This window comes from Silene latifolia, chromosome 2, assembly GCF_048544455.1.
Source record: "Silene latifolia isolate original U9 population chromosome 2, ASM4854445v1, whole genome shotgun sequence".
Taxonomy (NCBI): domain Eukaryota; kingdom Viridiplantae; phylum Streptophyta; class Magnoliopsida; order Caryophyllales; family Caryophyllaceae; genus Silene; species Silene latifolia.
This window is the reverse complement of record NC_133527.1, coordinates 138,705,426-138,728,829: the sequence shown is the minus strand read 5'-3', so window position 1 is coordinate 138,728,829 and position 23,404 is coordinate 138,705,426. Positions and strand designations below refer to the sequence as shown.

Below are 23,404 nucleotides of genomic sequence, written 5' to 3'. Positions count from 1 at the left end.
GGGATAAGGGGTCCCCCTGCCTGAGCCCTTTCTTCCCATAAAAGTGTCCAAAGGTCTCTCCATTTAACACCAAAGAATAGGATGCAGTAGTAACACATTCCATAATAAGATGCTTGAAATGATCAGGAAATCTCAGTGCATCCAACATTTGTTGCAAAAATCCCCCAATTAACCGAGTCATAAGCTTTTTTTAGGTCAACCTTGATCAAGCATCAAGGTGAAACAGTAGCTCTGTTGTAAAGTCTGATGACATCCTGACAAACTAAAATATTTTCAATAATGTTGCGACCTTTAATAAATCCCCCCTCAGTAGAGCTGATAATGTCAGGTAGTACCCTAGTCAACTTGGAGATAATATTGTAAACCACATTACAACAGGAAATAGGCCTAAATTGTGCCACATCCTTAGGTAATTCCACTTTTGGAACAAGGGTGACCAAGGTATGATTCAGTTGCTCGAGTAATCTGCCATGAATGGAGAAATCCTTAACCACCTCACAAAGATCCTCTCCCACTACACTCCAAGCATCTTTAAAAAATGCACTAGAGTAGCCATCAGGACCAGGAGCTTTATGACTAGGGATTTGAAACAAAGCCTCCTTGATCTCACCATTTATGACAGGCTTATTCAACCAGTCCCAATGCTCCTGACTACAGACTGACCCCCGTTTAACAATAGCTGCATTAACAGCTTTCATAGGTTGTGTCTCCCCCAAGAGCTTCTGATAGAAGGGCAAAAAAGCAGCTTGAATTTGTTCTCGGCCCGCAAGTCACGCCTGTTCGAAGCAATCCTCAACACTTTATTCCTAGCTTTGTCTATTCTTCATGTAATCGTGAAAAACCTTAGTATTATTATCCCCCGCATGAATCCAAGTGGCCTTAGATTTTTGCAAAGAAGAAAGCTATCACAGGCCTTCTACGAAGTTCGATAGTCCTTAGCGACTTTGATTTCAATCCCAATCAAGTCTGGATTAGTGGGGTCAGACCTGATTTGAGACTGAATAAATTCCAAATGCTTCCAAGCTCTCATAGTATTGTTCTCCACATCAGCAAAGAGCTCTCTATTCAGCTGCTTAAGAGGATGCTTAAGAAGTTTAAGTTTTCTCACAAACTTAAACATGGGAGTACCAGCAATCCTATGCCCCTAAGCCTGAGATACACAAGGTAAAAAGTGTTCAGTAGTACTCCACATATTAAAATATTTAAAGCTTCCTTTCCTTTGCCCCATATCACACAGTCTCTGAATGATGCAAGGAGTGTGATCAAAGCAACCTTCAGCATGGAAATGAGCATAAAACTCTTTCTTCTGATCAATCCATTCATGGTTTACAAGTGCTCTATCAAGTCTGCTGAAAACCCTTGTAGCTGCCTCCTGTTTGTTATTCCAAGTAAATAAGGAACCAGTAGCAGGCATATCAACCATATGACAAATATCAAGACAGTTTTGAAAATCCTCCATTTCTTCCTCAGTGGTACTCCCTCCTAGCCTTTCACTAGGAGCCAACACAGTATTAAAATCCCCACAAATGAGCCATGGACTATGAATGTGACCACTCATGTCCTGAAGTCTACTCCATAAAGCTTTCCTTTCATATACACCATTAAACGCATACACCATAGTAAGATAAAACTGAGAGCCTGTGGCCAGCTCATGCACTAGGACATGTATGAACTGAGCATTATATTCAATAAACTGCAAATCAAATAGGTTAGGCTTCCATAATAGCCAAACCCTACCACCTTTATGATAAGAGGAATTAGTAGAAAGACACCATCCATTACAAATATTAGAACTAATTTTATTTAGAGAAAAAGGCTTAACCTTCGTCTCAAGGAAGCCAAACAATCCAACTTGATGATGATGCAAGAACCATTTAATATGTTTCTGTTTTGCTGGATTGTTCAACCCCCTTACATTCCAAAAACCCATCATTATGACCCCCCCCCCTAATAGAGGGTATTAGACCAGTCCCAATACCAACTTTTGGGGTAGCAATGTTTAGTGCATCCATGAAGGTGTACTGTCCAAATTTAGAAGCATGGCTACCCTAATCCAATAACTTCTGCCTGCTGAGTCTGATGACAGCTCTAGCAGGGGTAGCCAACTGAATAGTCCTAGTAGGAGCCCCTGAGACTCTAGGAGTAGAGACTGCAGGTACAATCTTTGGGCTAGCAGGAACCCTAGGCATTGAAACCTTAGGAGAGGGAGGTTTAGTAGCAGGCACCTGTGGCTGTGGTTTAGTCACTGGGGCCTTTGGATGCCACCTCTGCACTACCCTCTACTTAGGCTTAGGAACACAATTGGTTTTCTTACAAGCATTATCAATGTGTCCTATGCCACCACAAGTCTTACACAAGATTGGAAGCCATTCAAACTCAATCTTAATAGTAACCAGATTCCCTGCTTCATCCAGAAACTTAACATCTTGGGGGGGAGGCTGATTGAAAGGGACGTCAATCAGAACCCTAGCATATCCAAGCCTTGTTCTAGCCACTGTTGGTTCATCACTTTTAACATAGTCTCCAATTAAACCTGAGATTTTAGGTATCCCCTGCCCTCAAAATTTAAATGGCAAGTTCAACAATCTAACCCATACAGGAACAACTGAAACATTAGATTTAGTTAGAGAATCCTGAGCATTCCAAGGACGAATGATCAACGGCTTATTCTCAAAGAGGAAATGATCATGTTTTAATACAGCCTCCTGATCCTTTGACCTCTTAAAACGAACAAGGAAGACACCAGAGGGCATGAAAGAAATCCTGTCAATAACATATTCATCCCATAATCCCAGAATAAATTCTTCGACAACATCCCAGGGAGGATTACCCCCAAGGATGAAACAAATTACAGAATTCTTCCAAAAATCAAGTTCCTTTTGCACTTCAGATTCAGTGAACTGTAACATACCTTCAGGTTCTTCATGTATAGTCGACAGCTACGGTGTCCCTTTTTTCCGTCCCTGAGTAACCCAAGCTTCTGTTTCTTCATCAGCAATTAGGTCATCAAGGTCCAACGGCTGAATTTCAACCGGATTTGAAGCAAGCTTGACAACAGAGGAAGATCCTGAGATTGAAAAATCCAAAGGATTAAGACGTTTTTTGTTGCAATTTTTATGATTTTTTATGATTGAAGACGATGAAGGTTTAACCGCCGTCATTATTGAAGATCTAGGTTTACTGAATTTTATGCAGAATTTCTATTTTTGGAAATATTCTCTCATTTCTCTCTCTAGCTTTTCTCTCTCTAACTAAGCTGTGATATTGTTTAGTATAACCCGTGATATTGTATCTGAGTCTGTGAGTCCGGTAAACGAGTATCACAAGTTATACAAAACAATATCACACCTTACGATAAATAATATCACTGGTTGTATTAAACAATATCAGGAGTTATACTATACAATATCATACCATTGAACCTAATTCCCCCCTTTCACCCCTTTCACCATCTTCATTGTTAGTCACAATACCTTCTTTATCAACGACCCCAGTGTCGTTGAATAAACTCACCGGATCTTGTTAACTTCAACAAACTCACACCTCACAAAATAAATAAACAAATAAATAAATTGGAGGAAAGAATAACCTTCGCTGTACTACTTTCATCGAGTGAATTAGCCGATACCCAATATGTCATATGATTAATATTGGGTCGGTTGACTATTACGCTGGACAAATAATCATTAGAGTAATTGAGTACGTCTATTTCAGGTACTCATAGCAGAGTGCTAGTGTCCTGCTGCACGAGAAGATCCACTGGCTGGGGTCAAAAGAGACGTGCAGTGCTGCTTCTCATTGCCGCATTTAATTTGAAGGAGGTATATGTATGTTGCTGTTAGGCCAAAATGCAGTGCTGGTGGGATTGCGCAAAACACATACTTGAGAGTCGTAGGTAAAATCTAGTGTCTACTTTGATTACTTCAGGTTATCCATATAAGACAAATTTCAGGGAAGATCAAGAAACTTTATACCATCTACAGACTACAAGGTTGAACAATGCATCCTTTATCTCAAAGCAATAATCAGGTTTCTTCCATAAACTCACTATAAGAACATTGATATCTCTGTCTCAACTTACACTGGTGGACATGAGCGTGTCAATTAAAATTACTGTAAAAGAAAAAAGTGATATTCTTCCGTACAGCATGTGATACATAAGTGGACTCATGGGACTCAAAAATATAGGTGGACTCTTTGGATCTTGCTCTCTCTCTCTCTCTCTCTCTCTCTATATATATATATATATATATATATATATATATATATATATATATATATATATATATATATATATATATATATATATATATATATGGGCGGGTCAAAGTGCGAACTAAAGTACGGCATTTAATCGTACGAACTAAGTTAAAAAAATCAAATCACACATTATCCGTATAAATCACGTTATATGTTATTGACCATATTTCCACTGGCTTTTCACACTCAACTATCCTACTGGACCCACATTCCTCTTTCTCTTTCACGCTACCCACACCTTATAACCTCGACGCCGGTGCCAGACCTAGCCGACAACATCGCCGATGAAGTGTTTACACTTCCGCGACTTGTTCCTTACTCTCCCTTCTCCATCTTATGGATATCAGCCTCTTTCCGCCCTCGATCAACGGACTTGATATCAGCCTCATTCCACCCTCGAGCTGCTGCTGCCAACGATGACGAGCACCATGACGCCGACACAAGACCGACGCATCGTCGATGAACACGGTGGTGCTGGGCTCGGAAGCACGGCAGTGATGTTCGCCTGAGATACATCGAATTTGTAGGGCTCGAACCAAATCAACCCAGATTTGACTTGATTTGGCTTGGGTTTCGTGTGGTGCTTAAGTTGGTTGCCTCCAAATTGTTGTCGTTGTCGTACTAGATGATTCTAGGGTCCGACTGATGGTTGTCGATCTGGGTTGATATCGGAAAGTTGTATCCTAGGATTTTGGCGATGCGACATTAACAGCAGCTCTTCTCTAGAGATAGAAGAGGTAGAATAGAAAAATAAAATGGTGGAAAACATAATTGGTATGGAGAAAATAAAAGCTTGATATAGCTTTATTTGAAGTTGTTCCGTGTATAAGCTTTAATTTATAATTGTTGCATCAGCTTCATGCTTTCCCATTATCACTGATGATAATGATATATACACATAGGAGTCTTGAATACTTTTTGTCTTTCTCATCATTTGTATTTATGGAGTAAAACATACATTGTTTGAGAGGATCAGGTGAAAAAGGGACAATTACATTTTGTGAGGTTTTGTTAAAGCAAAAAAGTGCGGATCCAATAGTATCCTTGTTGCGGAAACTCTCGCTTTAAAAGAAGGTATTTTAGCAACTAAATACTTAGGAATCTCAAAGTTAATTGTGGAGGGTGATAATTTATGTGTGATTAACTCGATCCGAGGTACTTGGCAAATTCCTTGAAATTTTTTTAGTATTATCAAGGATGTTAAATTAGACCTTCATTTTTTTCGATGAAATGATAATTAAACATTGCTTTCTTGAAGCCAACAAGGTTGCTGATTTCATGACTTCTATTGGACATTCATGTCCAACTTTTTCGAGGTGGTTTGATAGCCGGTGGCTTCAACTTACCTCCCTCATTCGAAAGGATGAGATAGGTGTTGGGTTTATTTACCTCTAATTAGACTCCTCTAATAGTGAACTAATTAACTAATTAACTTCTTAATTATTTGTTCTTTAGATCTAGTGCATGCATAACAAAATAAGTTTATGAGGAAAAACAATGTCCCTTACATTTTATATAGGTCCGAAATATAGGGCACAAATACGGTCACCTTCCTTATTTGTTCTTGAGCTTAATATGTTGGATGATCCTCCAAAAATCCCAAAGTAGAGATCCTCTTTAGATTGCACCCAAGACTCATCCCTTAAACTAGTATACTAATTAACTAGATTAATACACTAGTACCCTTAAAATGTATTCTAATATTGTTATTATTACTATACTAGTAACCTTATTTTTATATTAGAATGGATGAAGAACAATCTTTTAATCTTCTAAAACATTTTAGAGAGAAGTTGGAGAGTATAGAAAATTTTTGCATGTAGAATGGAAAAAGAATGAAAAAAAATTGAAAAATGAGAACAAAGTTCTCATAAAGAGGAGGTGGAGGCCGGGTAGGGTATGTCCAAAGAGGGCATCTTACTTTCCCCTTTTTGTCTTCACAAGAAATGGATGTGTAAGATGTGTAAGAGTAGGTGTAAGGCTAGTTGTAGGTAGGCATCATCATGCTATTTTATCAAATAAAATAAAATAACCATAACCCACTAACACTCCCTCCATTTCGGTTCAACCTCCATAAAATGGACTACCATTTTATTTTTTCAATTTGTCAATTGTCACACAATATGTCACATGTAGTATATTTCATGTTATTAATTAATTTAATGCATATTTATCACATAAATATTATTTTATAATTAATTAAATTACATACAACAAATTGACTAGTGATACTTGATCACACAAATAAAATGGGTCATTTAATTATAATTCACAATATCTTGTAATTATAATTAACCATTTACTCTTATCTAAATTGTTTCACAAACAATAAACAATTTTAGTAATAAAGCATTTCTATTACTAAAATAAATCTTAATTAATCCCATTATAATAAGATATAAATATTCTCTATCACAAATGAATTGTTAAATTTTAAGGGATTGATTAACTTGTATCATCATACAATTAATCAATTTGTCTATTAAGGGAATTGTCCTTTAGGTGTGACCTTAAGGGATCAACTGACCACCATCGTCATACGACAGTAATGTCAAACTCTAGTTAGTCAATCATTACCGATTAATGATGATCAGTCGACTATATAATGAATCATCCCTTACGTATTCTTAATATGAGATTTAATTATGATGTTTAAATCATGTGATCGCACTATTGTTGGGGACACATATTCCAACAATCTCTCACTTGTCCGAGACAAGTGTGCGTGCCAATTCCCTTGTCCTATTACAATCTCCCACTCAATGCAAGGTGTCTCGCAGGTCGTATTTGCATTTGATCATATCTTGAGTGGTTTCCTCGATCTGGAGAGTAACTGTCTGACCGGAATTATCTACCATAGATACCTTCTGAGCGTGGCCACGCATTTCCAGTTCACTACTCCTCGAGTGGCCTTGAGATTTTAAACAACCCTGATAAGGGGGTGGACAATTCCTATCGCACTATTCCCTTCGTTTAGCCACAGTTCGTCATAACCCAAAATATACTCATTTTACCTCATTTACGACAGTCGTAGAGCATAAATAAAACCTAATCAGAAATTTGTGCCAACTTGGGCGAATAGTCTCTAGTCAAAAGAATTGACTCATAAGAATACTATAGCAGCTCTTGCCACGATCAGGCTTTATGATTTACCAGAACTCTATAAGAGGTCAATGTCCGACAGAGTCTCCCATACAGTCTGCCTATGTGATCGACTAGTCATCCCATATGACTATATGGCACTTGAATTTGCCATCAATCACATCACATTCTAGTTACTTCGAGACATCACCTCATATAAGTAACTAGGGGCGAATACCATGTCAATCCAGTTCACTTTAATGGGGTTCAATTTGTCTCTACAACCCATTTGGATTTAACAAAGTAACGGGTGAGTTTAATAAAACTCAAACGATAAATGCGATTATCTCATATGAATAGTCAATACACTATTACTACTTCATATCTTATAATCTTTAGTGTACCATTAACACTAGTTGAAATGCAATAAAAGCTTGGCAAGTGGATATACTCTATATCCATATATTCAACTTTATCAATTGCTATTTTCTTCTATTCAATGTTATTTCTAATAACTTGAATTTATCTCCAAGTATTTGTCTAGTCTTCTTACTAGACTTGGGCTCTTTAACTTGAAAGATGCTCCCACTGTTATCGCATAACTTGTGGTAAAGCCAATTGTAGAGGGATTCACCCTCAATCCCTACGTTCACCATTTTATCACAATTTACTTAGATTCCTTTTATAGAATTTGCAATGCGCGAAACTAAAACACTTTTCTAGTCTCTTACTCCTAAGTCAATAAGACATCCTTGGATTTCAACAAATCCCTTTTGGTTTGAAAACTAAAGTTTGTGCAACCCTTCAACACATAACTTAGTATATCATCCAACCATATGAACAAATCCTTAATTGTTCATTAAGGCTATCACAAGGCATTTCATGGGAACTATCTTGTATTTGACTTATTATGCTCTTAGCATATGATACATCATGGCATGTGCGTCTGTTGGCATACATGATCATTCTAACGGCGGAAACATTAGAAATCGATTTCATGTAATCAACAACTTAATAGGTTCAGTGAACGACTATGACTCCATCATAGTAATTCCACTTTCATCAACATAAATAACCTATTTAACCTTGTTGATGTTAAACAGATATGAATGATCTTATCCTCATAAGACTCTCAACTCTATGCCAATATTCTCTCACATAGATTCAAAAATCTAGAATATTTCACACCCTTTCCAAGTCTCCCAATCACTCTTGACAGAAGATAGCATTGGTACATTATTCTCAATAAGTAATATGTCTTCAACATATAAGACATCGGAAAAACAATTCTAGCTCCCACTTAACTTCATGTATAATCATGATTCTTCAATCATGTGAATAAAACCATTCACTATTATCTCATGAACGAAAAGTATAATCCTTTAATGCTTGCTTAAGACCATTCTAGGATCACTTAAGAAAGCTACGCATAATATGTTAGGATTCTTAGATCTTTATCTAAGATTTTGTGTTCCAAGCACATCCTTCTCTAAATTCCCATTTTAGAAAAGCGTATTTTTAATATCATTTGCCATCCTTCATCAAAATGAAATGCGGCAATTCCTAACATAATTTATATTGATCAACATCTTCATGTCAATCTATGCATTTAAGTAATCTAAAGCTCTATTTACCTTAAAGGGACCCTCGCCTTAAAGTAAATCTACTCTTGAGTAAAAATTTTCGGATAATAATGCTATGGCTCGTTTGTAATAAGGTCGATTTGGAATAATGTCATAATATCATTACTTTCGCAAAGCAACATTTTAACAACAAGACATGTGTGCTAAACTCCCACTGGGCTATACTCTCACTCTATCTTTATAGATTATAGTTCCATTACTTTCACAAAGTAACACATTAACTATAAGACATGTTTGTGATGATCTAATCTTCTCCCACTCTATCTCTTAGAAATACCTTTATCTTCTTAAGAGATAGCTTTGTGAATTACAAACATTTATGGTGGAGTAATTGAAGTTTGTCTAGACAGACGTGTTAGCACATAGAAATACCATCTCTATCATGGCAGTTTGATTCATGTCATATGCGTGTCTGATCCACGTGATTTGTTAAATAGACTCTCTATTTTAGGTATCTCATAGTTGACCATCCGTTTAGAATTACTTGTCCGTTTTGGATTGCAAATTCCCAAAATTGAGTTCAATAACTCAAACCGACTCATATTAGTTTGATCTTATGGGTAGTGACACTAGGTCATAATCCATATTTTAATAAATCAAATTCATTACTTAGATATTTGCCACTACGGTCGGATCGTAATGCTTTAGTACTTTGTTCAATTGGTTCTCTACATCATTTAGAAATTTCTCAAATGCTTCACTTTATATTTGATTAAGTAAATATACCCATATCTACTTATATCATCGTTAAAAGTGACGAAGTAGTCATAAATTCCCCTTGCGGTGATGCTTATTGGAACACATACATCGGCATGTATTAGTCCCAACAAATCACTTGCTCGTGTCTCTTTACCACTAATGGGAGTACAAATCATATTGCAAAGGATACAAGATTTGCATATTCCATATGATTGAAAATCAAATGGTCCAATAAATCTAGTTGACACTAGCTTTTAATGCGTGTCTCATTTATGAGACCTAATCGACAATTGCCAAATGTACAAAGCATTTGGATTAATAGTTTGAGTCTTTTGGATCGCATTATGAAGATATCTTTTCTTGAGTTTGAAGTGTCTAAAACTTGTGTATCATAAAGATAAGTGACATGGCTCATAGCCATGTCTATTTCCAACCAAATACAACGATTGTTTTTGATGGCAAAATATAAATCCTTTCATGTCTAACATAGAAATGGAAATAATGTTTTAGACAAAAATGGGTACATAATAACAATTATGTAAATTACAACTCAAGGCTATTAGCAAAAATAAGTACATAAGTCCCTCTCGAAGTGGTGGCTACCATAGCTTCATTTCCTTGTCGGAGATTTATATCACTCTTGTTTAGCTTTTACACATTTCCAAGTCCCACTTGGATTAATAAGTCCAACATTGATATCTCCCAAATACTTGGGGCAATTTCGCTTCCAATGGCCCATGACATTACAATAATGACATTCTTCATAAGATTGGGCACCCTTCTTGGTCTTGGTTGTGGTAGTCACACAATCCATTTCCAATTCATTATCAGGTTTGGGTTTCTCATCCATCTTTGCCTTCCCTTTAATAATACTATTACCCCTTTTAGTTGCAAGGACATTCTTGCTTGAACTCCCACTTAATTTGATATTTCTCCTTGCTTCATCAAACAAGGATGCCTTGGTTTTAGTGAGATTTTTCTTCACAAGGTTTTCTTATCAAAGAGGTAGGCATAAATATCGAAGTGGGTGGTGTGGAAGTGGTAAAGTAGCAAAGATTTTCATCCTGACCAATGCCAAAGCGTAATTCTCTAATCGTATCATTGTCATACTCGGAGCACTTTTCATCGTATGATTGGAGCCATGAATTAATGGTGATTGGTATAAGAGTATTCGATGAATTCATTGCGAATAAATAACTACAAAAAAGGAAATGAAGGAAATAATTAACATATATCGTTTTAATAATACTCGTAAATGTCAATACAAGTATTGCATTTATATAGTGACCTCTACCCAACTATTATAAATGATCCCGAGATCCAAATTCATATTAACTCGGGCACGGTGAGCCGATTCATCCCTTATTAATATAACTCGGTGGATTAACCTCTTAATCGATTCTACTTCTAGAACTCTCGGTCGATAAAAATTACTTTAATATTTATCTTTAGCCCGGAACACATGCGACTACGGTCACGAGTACTTCCGTTGAGCTCAATCCAAATTTCGGTGTAATAACATTTTATTAACCACTTACCCAACGTAACAAGTTTAGTACCCCGGTTAGCCGAGCCTACTTCTTTATGAAATTGGGACTCATGGCTTCTACTATTTGGTAAGGCTAATTCTCAATTATTAATTTGCGAGTGGTCGTATCAATTTATTATCTATCACATTTTAAGCGAACTAAAGCGGTGAACTACGATAATTATAATTGACACGCTCGATGACTCGATATGATATGCATGTGTTGTTATGGCGATTTGGCAATGCATGTAACATATTAAAAGAAATGCAAAGCAATAATAAAAACTTCCTAGTATAAGAAAATCGAATAATCTATTACATATTAGGAAACCAACTCCTTTGGTCCCTTGAATCTTCAAGTGGCACGCCTTCCAAGAACACCGTCTTCGTCGGAACACCTTTCCGAATGGCACCGTCTTTGAAGAAACTCCATAATTACAAATAATAATAAAAATACAAAGCTATTCCTATTATACATTTGTAATATGAAAAACTAGTAAAAAAAAATAAAAGTGATACGAGATCACATTAAATTACAACCGAATCAATATTCCCTTTCATTACGGGTAATATCGATTAAAACTAAGGCCATACTAAGACAAAATTACATAATTCAAAATTATATAAATAAAAAACATTCAACAATTGAAATATGCAGCATTATAATATGTATCTATCATGCCAAATTATGTGTCAAATCGCCCTATTTAACTTATATCGTATATATAACCCGGTTTTATGGAAATACGTGATCGTAACTTCTTAAAATCACAAATTAACACTTAAATCACATCTAAGCTCAAGTTAATTATCCTAACACTCTTAGGACTCAAAATTTAGTCATCACTCAATTTTTGACAATAATTCAACTTGATTTAATTTTTATACTCATTTTTTACCTTAAAATCATAATATTTATGAAATAAATCCAAATTAAATTACAATAATTTAAAATTTTGAATTTTAAATTTTTGAACATTCTGGAATATTTCCATGACACTCATAATGTCAAAAATTATGGTTAAAATTTTCGAATTAATTTTGAGAAAATATAGTTGCATTTTATCGGTTTTATCTCATAAAACATCAAAAGTATCCAAAAATTCATCTAATCAAATTTACAAACTTATATCTGATTAGTGGGATATTTATTCAACCTAAAATAATTTTCTCATGCCATGCAATTCGTTTTAGCTAATTATGCTAAAATAGTCGCTATTTATGCCATTTTTACTCTAAAAATTCATAAATCATGCTAAATGAGATCATTTTATCTCAAAATTTACATAAACTCTGTAAATCATGCATATGACAACATATTAAAGTTTTATGGCCTAATTCGAAATTTAACTATTTTTAACCATTTTACCTCTTTTAATCCATTTTTATCTCATAAAAATCATAAATCATGCAATATTAATAAAATTAATACGCGATTTTACACACAACTTTTAAATTATGCATGTGATAAAATTTCAAGGTCACAGAGTAAGTTTAACCATTTTTTTAGTCATTTAACCTCCATTTATGCCATTTTTACACTAAAAATTCATAAATCATGAAATATTAATCACATTAATATGATATTTTACATGAAATACATAAAATATTCATGAGAGGTCATACTAAAATACCACCACTAGTAGTGAAGGTTAACTTATTTTAGTCAATAAAAGTTCATTTTAATCATAAAAATGTAATAAAATAACTAAAAATCATTAAAATGAGCAATAAATTTCCATAAATCATAAAAATGACCTAAAAATATTTTAGGACCTGAATATATAACATGCATAATTATTTCGTGGCTTACTCATATAAATCACAAATTTTTAGTTTTATATGTTAACATTTTAACTCGGAAAAACAATAACCGATTATACATGCAACATCCTTATACTCTGATACCACTTGTTGGGTTTATTTACCTCTTATTAGACCCTCTAATATTGAACTAATTAACTTATTAATTATTTGTTCTTTAGATCTAGTGCATGCATAACAAAATAAGAGATTTACTAGGAAAAACAATGTCTCTTACATTGTATATAGGTCCGAAATATAGGGAACAAATAAGGTCACCTTCCTTATTTGTTCTTGAGCTTAATATGTTGGATGATCCTCCAAAAATCCCAAAGTAGAGATCCTCCTTAGATTGCACCCAAGACTTATCCCTTAAACTAGTATACTAATTAACTAGATTAATACACTAGTACCCTTAAAATGTATTCTAATATTGTTATTATTACTACACTAGTAACCTTATTTTGATATTAGAAAGGATGAAGAACAATATTTTAATCTTCTAAAACATTTTAGAGAGAAGTTGGAGAGTAGAGAAAATTTTTGCATGTAGAATGAAAAATGAATGAAAAACAAATTGAAAAATGAGAACAAAGTTCTCATAAAGAGGAGGTGGAGGCCGGGTAGGGTATGTCCAAACAGGGCATCTTACTTTCCCCTTTTTATCTTCACAAGAAATGAATGTGTAAGATGTGTAAGAGTAGGTGTAAAGCTAGTTGTAGGTAGGCATCATCATGCTATTTTATCAAATAAAATAAAACAACCATAACCCACTAACACTCCCTCCATTTCGGTTCAACCTCCATAAAATAGACTACCATTTTATTTTGTCAATTGTCATACAATATGTCACATGTAATATATTACATGTTATTAATTAATTTAATGCATATTTATCACATAAATATCATTTTATAATTAATTAAATTACATACAACAAATTGACTAGTGATACTTGATCACATAAATAAAATGGGTTATTTAATTATAATTCACAACATCTTGTAATTATAATTTACCATTCATTCTTATCTCAATTGTTTCACAAACAATAAACAATTTTAGTAATAAAACATTTCAATTACTAAAATAAATCTTAATTAATCCCATTACAATAAGATATAAATATTCTCTCTCAGAAATGAATTGTTCAATTTTAAGGAATTGATTAACTGTCTCATCATACAATTAATCAATTTGTCTATTAAGGGAATTGTCCTTTAGGTGTGACCTTAAGGGATCAACTGACCACCACCGTCATACGACAGTAATGTCAAACTCTAATTAGCCAATCATTACCGATTAATGATGATCAGTTGACTATATAATGAATCATCCCTTACGTATTCTTAATATGAGATTTAATTATGATGTTTGAATCATGTGATCGCACTATTGTTGAGGACACATACTTCAACAATAAGTTGGTCCTATCCTAGAGGATCAACCTAGTTTTCTTACCTAATAAAAAAAAAAACAAAAAAAGTTGTTTTACAAAACCACATAATCATATCAAAAACATGGATGCATATATTCTGCGTTAATTGGTTCTATCTTGATCGAACAAGCTATTTATTTAGAGAGTTTATTTTCGCGGTACATTTTTTACTCATTTCAATACATTTTATTTCCTACATTCTATTTACCTATCCTTGTCTTAAAAATATCAATTTAATGCCCTCTATTGCTAACACTAACCCCTCTATTAAAATATAAAAATTTCTTTGATTATTGATGATAATTTGTATCTAGCAACTTGGAGATATGTATCTAGTAACATAAAGTATTATATCTAGCTAGCTAAAGATATATATCTATTAATTTAACAGAGTGTATCTACCAATTTGAAAGTATGTATTTAGTAACATAAAGAAGTGTATCTAGCTAGGTAAAGGTATGTATCTACTAATTTAAGAGAGTGTCTCTATCAACTAAAATGAATGTATCTAGAAATTTAAAGAAGTGTATTTAGCTAGCTAAAAGTATGTATCTAGTAATTTAAAGAAGTGTATCTACTATCTAGCAACTTAAAATAATGTATCAAGTAACTTAAAAGAATGTATCTAGCTAGCTAAAAGTATGTATCTAACAACTGAAAGGAATATATCTAACTAGCTAAAATATGTATCTACTAATTCAAAGGAGTGTATATAGCAAACAAAAGGAGAGTATCTAGTAACTTAAATGAGTGTATCTACTAATTTCCAGGAGTTTATCTAGCAAAAAAAGAATATATCTAGTAACTTACAGGAGTGTATCTAACAATTTAAAGGAGTGTATCTAGTTAGATACAAATATGTATCTATTAATTTAAAAGAGTGTAGCTAGCAAGAAAAAGGAAAAGTCCTTCATACAACAAGGTACACAACATATTATCAATGTTTAAAAACGGTGGGTATCACCACACTGCACCCAAGCGGAGGAGATAGTTAACTTTTTATGCCCATAAATAAGGTTCATATCAAAATCGATTGATTTCATTCAAGATAACCAAGACTTTTCCTCCAAATATTAACGTAACCAAAGCAGATAGTTCATTTTCTGTGGAAAATATGTTTACACCACTCGATACACAACATTTACAAGTTGGTCCGAGTACGACTCAGCCCACAAGTATTTATTTCAATTGTCATTTCGTAGTAAGAATACAAAAACCAAATATTAATTATGTCGAAAACCTTCGTAAAATCATTTATATATGAATATACAACCCACCAAATCCATATCATTTTAGTGGGTATTAATTAAAATTATGTGGAAAATAATGGTATTATCATCTCCACTAGAATAATCAATTAAATGAACTCAATCATGAAATTTAATCCATCCTCTCAAGGCTATACATAACCATTGTCTCAAGGGCTACTCAAAACGAACTCTCGGGAAGGCACTCAAGGTTCTTCAAGGTGCGATCAACTTTTACTAGTTCTAATTCTCGAGCCCTGTCCATACCTCCTAAGTTCTTTACTAAACTGATGGCTTCATCTAGGGAATCGTTAGATAAACAATTACTCCCTATTTGTCACTGCAATAAGAGTTCTTCATGCAAAACGTGGTACCCAACATCTTCAGAGTTCATAGTTTGAGTCCTCAGTGTCAAAGTCATTTTCACTTTCCGAGTCGCTACAATAAGAATGGAGTAAATTATTAGCCTTGGTCTTCACATTCAGCAGACTCGACAACAACAAAACATTTGGGTAATCCTCATTAAAACCAGCTACACGCCTACACTACTTCACATTATTATACATTGGAGCACTAAGGAATAATGATCTTATTTGGTCTTCTTGGAGTGTTGACTGAAATCTTCGCAAAGCACCTTACCCATATCTCCTTGTTTGACAGATTCTTTCTCTATCAACTCGACCAACTGTACCACTCAAATAAAAATTTAGAGCTCTTATTTTCGCATGGATAACCATTATAATAAATGAAACAAGAGCACGTGAAAGACATTCGCCTCATCTTTAGTTTCCTCCAGCAACCTGCTCCACCATTTTTAAAAACAGATATATTAGAAACCTCTTAATTCAAGAAAATGCCTGCAAAATAATACTGAAAAGTGTTCTCTTTCTTTAAAATACCTACCACCCGCAGTAAGATGATACAGTATATCATTGGAATGTGTTTTAGCTTCTTGTCTCTTATGTGTTGTCAAAATTAAACTAACTCAGCTCTTTACTAAACTCTTTATCCATACCTGTAGTTTGGTGTCGTTAATTACCTTTATTTCCTCACATTAAAAAATGTCGAGTTCAAATACTAGTGCAAAGGTTTTCTACAACTTTCAGTATATAATTCCAAGTATTTCAAACAGTCACCATGCTAACTCAATGTGATTTTGGTCGGAAACTCACTTGGAGCTTAATTTTCGGTTACTTGTCGTTAGGAGCACCTAGACCAAAACAATATTTATAACTTCACAAACAACTCTACTATTAGTAAAGAGGCAAGTAAAGGTCGGATCCCAAGGGACGGGTATTGATGTAGGATTTTCGATTGCAAGTAGCGGTGTCTAGGGGTGTCACGATTTGGGGTTGAGATGAGAAGATCACTAAACTAAATAGCAATAAAAGTAAACAAGCAAGATGATTAAAAAGAGATATAAACAATTGATTAAAAGCACTAGGGTGTCATGGGGTCATAGGGGATTCATGGTAATTGATCATACAAATATATTCTCAAATTATAAGCAAACAATTATTGTTGTGATGGATCGAGTTGGATTATATCTTACAATCCTAGGAAGGTTTGGGTCCCGTAGCCGAATCGATTAGATTGTACAACACCTACAAGTCGACTTAATCCTCCCTACTCAACTATATGCATGGTCTAATGAGACTCGAGTTGGTTTATGTCATACAAGTCTCATTGAAAAGGTAGGTGATGGGTAAAAAATGCAAGGATTCATAGGCTCACATTTCATCAAACATAACATGTGCATAAGTTGAGATCACAACAAGCAAGCAAATAAACTATGAAAACATATTAAATTAAGCATGAATAATCCCCCATGTTGGTTTTCCCTAATTACCCATTAACCCTAGTTAAGGAAACTACTCACTCATTATCAAGTTTAACATGTTAACAAGGTTGTCAATCACATTAACAAAGCAAAACATGATGAATAAATGAAGATGATTAACAATAATTAAAAAGGGATTAAGAGGATTATACCTACTAATGATTCCAAAATAAAGTAAAGAATAATAGAAGTACTTGATGATTGATTGGAAGGTTGTCAATCTCCCAATAATAACCCAAATAATCTTCAATTACCCAAAATAAAAGATGAACAAAAGAGAAATTAAGGAAATGAGATTTGTATTAATATTTGATTAGAAGTTGATTACAAGATTAAGAAGAGATTAGAATGATATAAACTACACTAAGGATTGATAAGAAGAACATGATTATCTAATTAGACTAATGGGGTATTTATAGTGGGGATTAGGTACACAAATTAGGGTTTACTAAGGGCTTAAATGACGATTAAGTCCTTGAGGAATCGCTCCTCTCAGAAAATATGCGAGTCTCCTTTTTGCCGGTCTTTCATAAATATGCGCATCTTTCATGGAAGGAAGAAAAGGTCGTGTGGGCTGTACGAGAATCCGGGCGTCCAAGGTGTCGGGACGGGCGGATTTCGTGGTGGATGGACGGGCGGATTGGTACGCTGGACGAGCGGATTGGGGCATGGTTGGACGGGCGTCTTGATGGCAAAGACGCTCGGATTCCTCCAGTCTTGGACGGGCGTCTTGCCTAGTTGGACGAGCGGATTGTGTTCCAGCCTTCTTTTCTTCTTTTCTTCTTCCAATAATCCTCCGGGATTTAGTCGGGGATGCAGAGATTTCTTCATCATTGCCCATCTACTATAATATGTACAATGGCCTTCTAGTCTTGTCTTTTCTTTGATGCTTGGTCATTAGATTCGATCAATTTAGCTCTATTTTGCCATGAAAATACAAGGTTTGCACTCATCTCCTACCAAGGGAACAAAACCTCAAAGAATATGCAAAACAAAGGACTAAAGATAGTAAATGACCCAAATATGCACTAAAAAGCATAGGAACGAGGCTAATTCGGGGACTAAATATGCTCAAATAATGGTCACATCAGATTTCTACAACGAGAACTCGAAACCAGAGTTTAGGATCGATTGACATGAATCTAATATCCCCTGAAGACTTACCTTCCTCAAAGAAAAAGAAATGTAAAATGTGGTTGTTCACAGATGAATATGAAGTACCGGCATTATCATCTACTTATGACATCAATGAGCTTGTATTGGACCAGCAACAATTAAATTAAATTTGAACAAATAAATTGAAAGTACTCACACGAACATCAATATTATACCGCTCAACTGCAGAAATTAAGTATCATTTACGTATAGATAAATTAAAGTGCAATCTTCACATGAAATAAATAATTTATTCAGAATTGAGACCAGAAAACATCAGAGCTGCAGTCAATGACAAAAGAATAACCGAACAATAACGTTATTTTCAACGTGGTGACCACCTGAACGACTACAAACGCTTTTGATTCAAAGCCTACTATTACCCAGATACACATATTACTTAGTCCACATACACATATTATACAGGGTTATATGCTGTATTGATATGCCTTTGCTTGTGAAGTTGTTCTAAATTTAAGTTTGAGATGTGGCTAAATTATCGGCTGTAAAAAATGAACCCGTTTACTCTTTTTTTTTGTACCCCTTGTGTCATCATACCCTGCGCGGGTACCCTCTCTCCCTGATTGATCGTGGTAGCGTATGAGTAAGGAATGATGGAGTGGAGGTCGAGTGGTTAGGGTTGGTGGTGGTGGTAGCAGTAACAGTAGTGATGTAACAATGAGGACGACAAGAGTGGGGTTAGTCGTTCATGGTTCTCGTGGTCTCATGAGGTGTGGTGGCCTTGGTGGCTATGGGATTGGTGTATTTCATGGTGATCGGGGTGTATCTGTGACCAAGGACAAAGATTAATAATAACAAGGAAATTCTGGACATTTCACGTCATTTTTTGGCCAGAAAGTGTAAACTGGTATTGATATAAGGTCGGAGATAAGAAATTGGCGTTGATTATAAAAATAAAGGTTAATCATGCTTAACCCAAAACCCCAGACACCTTATTCCCACAACCGATATGAGCTGACACGCTCCAACGACGATCTAGTGATAGCGGCTCCTACGCCGCACTCCCACATCACCCACTCTTCACCACCTCACACACCGACGATTAATCGTGCTAACCCACAACCCCCTAAATCAAGGTTCACTTATTTTTTCAAATTACGATCTAAACATTAAATCTGCAAAATAAACGAAATAAAGTCATAAAAACCTAGTTGCGCCGGTGACATCATCGGAGCATCTGGCGTTATTGAAGAAAGGACAACGAGGATCGCTGACAATGCTGTCGTCGATGATGGATAAATTGTTGAACGAAGAGCACCACAATGGCGGTGTGATGATGATGTTTCTCAGTGAGGTAAGGGTGATGGGCGAAGTGGCGTCCTATCTCCGGTGTCGTTGCTTGCGGGGGGTGAGACTTGAGAGTGAAATGGGTGAGAAAGGTTGGATTAGTGCGGGACTGTGGTCTGTGTTTGGAAGGAGACAGATTAGTAAAAGGCTGTTAATGGGGACCATTGATCAACTATAATCTAAGGATAATATTGAGTTCGAAAGATCGCACTAAACTCTTACTTCGTATAGGATCCTGAGTTTGGTTCTTACGGTGAGTTGTGAGTTTGGAAAATCTCAACCATTAGATATGAGGAAATAGAAGGCTGGGATTAAATCCCCGCATTAAGAATAAACAGTGCTGAGTCAACGACAACAAAAATCAAATACCCATCTCTTCTCTCTGAAGTATCTCTAAACCAAGAAAAATCCAAAAAAAAGCCCCAAATAATGCGATTAACCATAGGATTATTTGCAGTTTAATTATTATTATTATCAAATCAAATCAATACAATTCGAATTATATCAATTTTTTTTTGATGCAGCAGATCAAACGATCAAATAAAAAAACCTAAATCAACACATGAATAATTCCAATACTAATTGTAATCCGTATTTATATTCGAGCTCGCAACTGGGCTGCTGCGTTGGTTGTTTAATTGGAGGTTAATGAAGTGACGGTGCCAGCCATGGCGGCTTGGTTTCGATTCCGAGTCAGGCTGTTGCTGCTTGTGGGTAGGAAGGTTGTGCTTGTGGTGGTGCGTTGATTTATGCTGTTGTTGCTTGTTTACTTGATCGACGGCTTTATATAACAGGTCCGATGCGGTTTCGTTTTGGGAAACCACTTGTTGTGCAAGGGTGAGTTAGAGTCTTAACTATTTGTTGGGAGTACTATGTTAGAGTCTCACTAAGACTACAGGAGTAGAGTAATGTTATAGGATTGGAGTCTGGGATGTGTTGAGTTCACAGAGAGCCATTGTTAAAATTGTCGATCTCTTCAGGAAAATAATTACGGTATGACACAATCATATAGATGGTTGTTACTGCTTGTAAGTTGTGAACCTGTGATGTGTTTATCTTTAGAAGTTCATTAGAGACTTGCTTTACACGCTTATTTTAATCTGAAATGTACTATAAAAGTTACGGATTTTAATGTTTTTCGGACATTTGTAGACAGACATTGAAAGAAGATAAAGCTCTTGTCAACGAGGACTGGAAAGATTACATATTACCTCTAATTCACTCGGAGGAATTTGCATTGAATCCAAAGTTTTTCAGAGTAGAGGATTACTTCGCTGCAAAAAGTCTTGTAGCATCTGGATCCTTTCAAATTGATGATTACCATGGTGAGGGAATGGTTCCTCTGGCAGATTTGTACGTTCCACTCCTACTTCTCACTTAGATAAAGTTTAAACTTCTACTCTGGTAATGATCTATAGGTCCCCAATTTGCTTCATCTTTCCCAGTATATATTGCATTCCCTCTATCATCATTGCTCATTCGACAATTTTCTTGATCTATAGATGCTTAGCATTCTTGGGATTGACATTGGAGAAGAAGGCGTAAATCATGATCAGTCTACGAGATGAACCACCGTCGAATCCTGAGTCAACAAAAAATGTGTTTATTAGCAGCAGTAAGCCTTGTTGCATCCAGATTTCGTGAGTCAACTGAATCTGATTGAATTCATTTAAGCTCGTGTTTATTAAGGTCTTTTTATTTGTTCAGTCGAAAGAGTATAATTTCTTGAAGTTTAATTTCGGCTTATTTTGGATCGTGTTTGAGTTACTAGACATAGGTTGTGTTTTAGTTACTCATGCTTTGTGCCAAATGTTGTAGTCCGTCTGAAGTTAGGCGGAAATGAATTATTTAGAGGTTTTTGTTTTATGATTATCCATTTTCTAATGTGTGGTTCACCTAAATGTTGTATAATAAATAATTGGAATTGAAATAAGAGAATATTAACACCACAATAACGGTACAATAACATGAGAGTAAAATCTGAATAACAAATGACATCAGAAATAACATTACAATAACACCAGAATAACAGTAAATTAATATTACAGTATAAAAAATCAAATAGTAAGAAAATCAAAGTGACACCAAAATAACATCACAATAACACCAGAATATCAATACCACCAGAATAATAGCACAATAACACGGGGTAAAAAAAAGAGTAAAAAATCATAATAGTAAAAAAAAATCAAAGTGTAGATACCTCATTTCCGCACCTCCCGCAAACCACCCGGTGATGATTGGGCCGCATGTTTGGTACGCGGAACGATTTGTGACAGTTCGTAAGTTTATCGTCAAGTGATTGCTCAAACACTGATGTCTACCTCTTAGTTGTCATCTACGCACCGATACGGTCGTTTTGTGATAATTAGAGTACATTTGGAGTCCGGGCCTAAAACCGTCTTCATTTTCTGATAACCGCTAAATCCCGAGTCAGAATGTTCTGGAATGTTCCGGATATTTCTATTCCATATTTTATAAATCTTTTGTAAATCTTTTAATCTTTGGTAAAGAATTTCCCGTAATATTCATACAAAATATTAAGGAAAATAAGATTATCCCGTTATTCCATAAATTAAACACGGAAATCTTTCTTCCGCAGGAGGAAACCACTTGGGAACAGACGCAGCAGGTGCTGCGCCTCTTCCAAGGGACGCAGTGACTGCTGCGCCTCTTCCCAGGTCCTTTTCTGCGTATTTTTTCGTATCTTTTTCATATCTTTTCGAGATTCACTTCCAAAGTTTCTCCGAAAACCCTAATTCCTCCGTGTGATTAGTATAAATAGGAGTCTTCGCTCCTCATATTTCTCACGCGAGTGTCCGCCCTTCTCTTCTCCCTTTGCATTCTAGACCACGTTCTTACTTTTTGGCGTCTACGTGCTTGAACTTTAGACCACGTAAGCTCGGATCCTTCTGAGTACCAGCCTCGTTTGCATGACCGACCAATTTGACCAACTCCACAATCAATAAACTTAATCAATCTTAATCGTTGTCCTCTCACGAGGGCACTTTCGTTACATTCGAGTCGAGCATCACTAAACGTACTTAGTTCATCTCGTTTCGTCAAACATGTAAGTCTGAGGGTGTAAATCCTCCTTTATTTATTGTTATTTACTTTTTGTAATCATATTGTAAGGTTTATGTCGAAAGTACTTTTAAAACCGATTTGTAAAACCATGTTTAAAACCCTTTTTTACGAATTATCAGAGGACAACCGTCGAGAAAGGACGCAGCAACTGCTGCGCCTCTTCGAAGGGACGCAACACCTGCTGCGCCTCTTCGTGAGGCTGCCGCAGTTCCTGCTTCCTTTCTTCTTCCTTCGTCTTTTGTCAATTCGTTCGTTCTTTATTTTCTTTTGTTTGTTCATTGTTCATATGACGACTTAAGCATAATAAATTTGACA

The 23,404-nt window shown here is 35.4% G+C and overlaps 1 protein-coding gene across 1 annotated transcript; it reads right to left on the bottom strand.

The window, feature by feature from the left end:
* Positions 1-212: 212 nt before the first annotated feature.
* On the bottom strand, positions 213-1,930 carry LOC141641375 (uncharacterized). Its single transcript, XM_074450040.1, has 3 exons — positions 1,236-1,930; positions 1,129-1,150; positions 213-722 (listed from the first exon to the last, which is right to left on the bottom strand). Exons 1-3 carry the CDS (start codon positions 1,928-1,930, stop codon positions 213-215), a joined length of 1,227 nt encoding a protein of 408 aa, XP_074306141.1.
* Between the last annotated feature and the right edge of the window lie 21,474 nt (positions 1,931-23,404).

What these genes read in the sequence shown, in the direction of transcription:
- LOC141641375 (XM_074450040.1), bottom strand. Translation starts at nt 1,930, where the DNA reads ATGGGTTTTTGGAATGTAAGGGGGTTGAACAATCCAGCAAAACAGAAA. An exon ending in CCTTGCATCATTCAGAGACT is followed by an intron (nt 1,151 to 1,235) that starts GTGTGATATGGG and finishes TGTGTATCTCAG; the next exon opens with GCTTAGGGGCATAGGATTGC. An exon ending in TTAGGGGCATAGGATTGCTG is followed by an intron (nt 723 to 1,128) that starts GTACTCCCATGT and finishes CCCTTCTATCAG; the next exon opens with AAGCTCTTGGGGGAGACACA.